Source organism: Bombina bombina, chromosome 4, assembly GCF_027579735.1.
Source record: "Bombina bombina isolate aBomBom1 chromosome 4, aBomBom1.pri, whole genome shotgun sequence".
Classification (NCBI taxonomy): domain Eukaryota; kingdom Metazoa; phylum Chordata; class Amphibia; order Anura; family Bombinatoridae; genus Bombina; species Bombina bombina.
This window is the reverse complement of record NC_069502.1, coordinates 834,537,171-834,542,788: the sequence shown is the minus strand read 5'-3', so window position 1 is coordinate 834,542,788 and position 5,618 is coordinate 834,537,171. Positions and strand designations below refer to the sequence as shown.

General features: G+C 36.8%; 1 protein-coding gene across 1 annotated transcript; it reads right to left on the bottom strand.

Moving 5' to 3' along the window:
• Nucleotides 1–3,115: 3,115 nt before the first annotated feature.
• On the bottom strand, nt 3,116–5,305 carry LOC128657948 (zinc finger protein 850-like; the record flags this gene model as incomplete). The annotated part of the gene is made up of 1 exon (XM_053712373.1): nt 3,116–5,305. A coding segment is annotated over one exon (2,190 nt), but the record flags the coding sequence as incomplete, so codon positions are not given.
• Between the last annotated feature and the right edge of the window lie 313 nt (nt 5,306–5,618).

The following is a 5,618-nucleotide window of genomic DNA, read 5'->3' as shown; positions in this document are numbered from 1 at the left end:
GGACAGACCCTCATGCTGCTTTAGATGCCAGTACATATCCTGTAACTTCTTATCTATAGGATCCTTAAAGAAGTAACTATCCTCAATAAGAATAGTAGTTCTCCTGGATAGCTTGGAAATGTCTACCTTGATATCGGCTAACAAGATTCCTTGATAGGATCTGTTATAGGAAAACTCTTTTAACTACAGGTGATGGGGAAAAAGGGGATACCCAGTTTCTCCCATAGCAATAATCCCAGTATCTCGATCTAGTACAGGAAAAACTTCCACCATGGAAGGTACATCAAATACTTATGTAGCCTACTGGAATTTTTAGGATTGACAGCAACCATGGTGATGCTGTCAATCAGTGTAGCTAAAACCTCCTACAGTAGCAGACGGAGGTGTACTAGCTGAAACCTTATGGATACCACTTCAGAATCAGTAGGAAGAATTACACTATCAGATTTTGTTTTCAGATGTTATCAAAGTATCCTCCTCCTCATCTAGGAGAGGGCATTCAAAATAACAAAAACGTCAGTAATCTCACTTACTGAATCTTTACTTTACCTCTTGCGTTTTCCCTGCAGCATGGGAAAAGCAGACAACGCAACAGAGACTATCATTTAGGACATGAGGAAAGCAATGTCTTGCAACATGACTCCAGGTGGAGTTACAGAGGAAACGCAGGGCACTGCATGAGTTTTTATAAAAATTTTAAACATCAAAAAAACGTTACTGTCACTTTAAATTTTAAAACATTTTACTTTTTCTTTGTATTCTCCGCCTAAAGCAACTGAACATTTTGCAACTACTATAGATACCTTGTACACGCTTAGTTTTGCAGCTGTGTCTATCTGCTCTGCTGACAACGGATAAAACCAAGAGACGATCTGGTTTTAACTCGCAATAGCCCACATGCTGCCTTATTTTCTGCAGCCTAGTGAACAGTTGCCCGGTCCCTAGAGCGCAGTTCTGAAACTTATTATGTGTTCTCTAGAGAATTAACTACCTGGTCACAACAGAGCAGGGGAAATGGCATGCACTATTAAGTAAACTGCTAACTAAGATAGCCCCGCCCATCGTGGCGTCTGCAAAATGAAACTCCTGGTCAGCATTTTTATTATAAAGACGAGGCACCGGGAGAAGTGGAACCAGATAAAATGAGCATTTTCTTTCAGCTCCAGTGCCTGCTATAATGTACTGCCAAATATGTTCCCCTTAATATATGGGAGAAAACTGTGTGTCCCTTAAGCAATAAACTGCCCACTTTTTCCTGATTGTTATCCCAGGAAAATAAAGTCAGCACTTACCTCATAAACCTGCCAGGCAGCATGGCAGCTCACTAGGTTTGAGAGGTCCTCTCCCTCACATGGACCTGTGGAAAAAGGAGATAAAGACTGAGTAATCTTACTCAGACTGTCAGAAATAGGGCAGCATTAACTATATGGGAGGCGCAGTGAGAATTATGTCCCACAAGTTCCAATTGCTCTAAAGCCACCACTGCTCTACTGAAGAGACTGATATGGACTATGGCTACACCCCAGAACAAAGCAGCACAATCTTGTACTACTTTAAAAATAATAAACTCTTGATTGAATAATCTTTTCCAACACCTAACTTTACTACCTCCTTGTTCTTAACTTAGGCAAAGAGAATGACTGGGGTGGGAGGGAAGGGAGGAGATATTTAACAGCTCTGCTGTTGTGCCCTTTGCCGCCTCCTGCTGGGCAGGAGTGATATTCCCAACAGTAATTAATGATGATCCGTGGACTCATCGTGTCATTAGAAAGAAATATCAGGTTCAACATCTGATGAAGATTCCTCATCACCAAAAGAAACTTCACCATCTGAAGCCATAACTGTTTAACTGGATTAATGGCACATATAACATGTAGAAGGTAAAATCTGAACTAACCTTTTACTCTTGCTTGAAGACAAGAGAGCAGCCAGTACTTCAGAAACAGCAGCCTTGATAAAAAAAAATTGCAGGAGGTGAAATTATGTCAGTATTCTCCTGTATGAACAAACAGAAGGTGAATTAATACCCAAAGAAACAGCATAAGGTTGGTCTGATTGCATTAACAATTCTAAACATGAGCTGGAGAAGGCACTTCAGCTTGTTTACAAGCACACCTAATAATGATTTAAAGGTGTTCAGTGATAGACTTAGGGACAAAATCAATTTGCTCCATTATACCCCTTTAAAAAGCTCTTGAGGAAAGGTAATTACTAAGCCCCCTAAACCAGCTTTTTAAATAAAGTCACTGGTACAATGCATGCTTAGCCCAACTGCAAAAGAAATCAGGAGAACTTAACATAACATCCGAAAGCAGAAAATACTCATGAGAATGAAATAACGAGCATGAAAAAAAACTAACAGCTTAAAGGACTTTTAGCATGCCAAAACCCAACATGCTAAGAACTAAAGTGTGCTAACCCGAGATGCATAAACCAGCTTACATGGGAAATAAAGAAAGACTAAAGGGATGTGCACCCACCCAAGTGTTAAGTCGGCGTGCACAACGCATAAACCTAAAAGTTAAGGAGCGAAATTCAAACTAAGCACGCTAAAAAAGCTGATGTACTCAAAACAGCAAGGGAATAGTGTAAAGAATTCTGTCCCAGTGCCATATATAGCAAATATATACAAATTTAACTATAACATAGCTATAAAGTGTCTAAAATGTATTATAACTAATATTAATACTTCCAACAGACACTCGTCCATCATCAAGTAAGCAGCAGACAGCCAAACCAGTGCTGCAATCAGCCGAGGTTATCCAATAGTAGTATACTGTAGATCCACAAAGGAAAGGGAAGCAAAATACAAGCTCCTGCCACCAAAAAATTTCCCATGTGGTGAAAAAAAATTACAAACCATATATCCCCATATACATCCCTCTGACAAGCACTGTACTCTTAGGGGAAACCGGACCTCAAAATAGACTGAAAACCCCTTTCTCTGAAGAATCAAATGCACATCTTCATTCTTAAACCACCTCCAGCGGATGTAAAGACCAAGGTATGTATGAGGTTGGAGGGTTTTTATGGGGCTCTTGGGGTTTGGGAATCTTTGCCTACCCCTAGTGGTAGAGGAGAATAATTCCCATGAGTAATGGATCGTGGACTTTCACTACCTGCATGAAAGAGATGCATTCTCTCCTGTATGAATTTTCTGATGGCCAATAAGATGCAATTTCCGACTAAAACATTTCCCACATTCAGAACATGCAAATGCTTTCTTTCCTGTATGAATTTTCTGATGTTTAATAAGAGATGATTTCTCAATAAACCACTTTTTACATTCAGAACATGAAAATGCTTTCTCTCCTGTATGAATTTTCTGATGGCCAATAAGATGTGATTTCAGAGTAAAACATTTCCCACATTCAGAACATGAAAATGCTTTCTCTCCTGTATGAATTTTCTGATGTCTAATAAGAGCTGATTTGTCAGTAAAATACTTCTCACATTCAGAACATGAAAATGTTTTCTCTCCTGTATGAATTTTCTGATGGCCAATAAGATGTGATTTCTGATTAAAACATTTCCCACATTCAAGACATGAAAAATCTTTCTCTCCTGTATGAATTTTCTGATGTTTAATAAGAGTTGATTTGTCAGTAAAACACTTCTCACATTCAGAACATGAAAATGCTTTCTCTCCTGTATGAATTTTATAATGTGTAGCAAGATGTGATTTCAGAGTAAAACATTTCCCACATTCAGAACATGAAAATGCTTTCTCTCCTGTATGAATTTTCTGATGTGTAATAAGATGTGATTTCCAAGTAAAACACTTCTCACATTCAGAACATGAAAATGCTTTCTCTCCTGTATGAATTTTCTGATGTTTAATAAGAGTTGATTTTTCAGTAAAACACTTCTTACATTCAGAACATGAAAATGCTTTCTCTCCTGTATGAATTTTCTGATGGCCAATAAGATGTGATTTCAGAGTAAAACATTTCCCACATTCAGAACATGAAAATGCTTTCTCTCCTGTATGAATTTTCTGATGGTTAATGAGAGTTGATTTGGAAGTAAAAAACATCCCACATTCAGAACATGAAAATGCTTTCTCTCCTGTATGGATTTTCTGATGGTTAAAAAGATGTGTTTTCCTGGTAAAACATTTCCCACATTCAGAACATGAAAATGCTTTCTCTCCTGTATGGATTTTCTGATGGTCAAAAAGATGTGATTTCCTGGTAAAACATTTCCCACATTCAGAACATGAAAATGCTTTCTCTCCTGTATGAATTTTCTGATGTCCGATAAGATGTGATTTCTGACTAAAACATTTCCCACATTCAGAACATGAGAATGCTTTCTCTCCTGTATGAATTTTCTGATGTTTAATAAGAGTTGATTTTTCAGTAAAACACTTCTTACATTCAGAACATGAAAATGCTTTCTCTCCTGTATGAATTTTCTGATGGCCATTAAGATGTGATTTCAGAGTAAAACATTTCCCACATTCAGAACATGAAAATGCTTTCTCTCCTGTATGAATTTTCTGATGGTTAATGAGAGTTGATTTGGAAGTAAAAAACTTTCCACATTCAGAACATGAAAATGCTTTCTCTCCTGTATGAATTTTCTGATGGTCAAAAAGATGTGATTTCCTGGTAAAACATTTCCCACATTCAGAACATGAAAATGCTTTCTCTCCTGTATGAATTTTCTGATGCCCGATAAGATGTGATTTCTGACTAAAACATTTCCCACATTCAGAACATGAAAATGCTTTCTCTCCTGTATGAATTTTCTGATGTTTAATAAGAGTTGATTTTTCAGTAAAACACTTCTTACATTCAGAACATGAAAATGCTTTCTCTCCTGTATGAATTTTCTGATGGCCAATAAGATGTGATTTCAGAGTAAACCATTTCCCACATTCAGAACATGAAAATGCTTTCTCTCCTGTATGAATTTTCTGATGGTTAACGAGAGTTGATTTTGAAGTAAAAAACTTTCCACATTCAGAACATGAAAATGCTTTCTCTCCTGTATGAATTTTCTGATGGTCAAAAAGATGTGATTTCCTGGTAAAACATTTCCCACATTCAGAACATGAAAATGCTTTCTCTCCTGTATGAATTTTCTGATGCCTGATAAGATGTGATTTCTGACTAAAACATTTCCCACATTCAGAACATGAGAATGCTTTCTCTCCTGTATGAATTTTCTGATGTCTAATAAAATTTGATTTCTGACTAAACCACTTCTCACATTCAGAACAAGAAAATGCTTTCTCTCCTGTTCCAATTTTCTGATGTCTTAAAACATTTGCTTTCCTGGTAAAACATTTCCCATATTCAGAACATACATTTCCCATATTTCTTCTTTGATTTTGAAGATTGAAACAAGTATCTTTATTTTCACCATGGCTAGGACTAGGATTACTGCAGTTTGTAAATTCATCTGTTGAAAAGAAATACAATGGGATTGATGTTAGTTATTTATGACATAATTATTTTTTGAGGACATTTCAACTGTTATGAATGAGTGTCTATCACAAGATTAAGGAACAGGCTATGACCCCCTACACCTTTCCCTAGCTTCATTCTAATTGCTTAAGGGTAGGTTACTAGACATTTAAGGATATTTTTATTTATTTTATAACAAACATT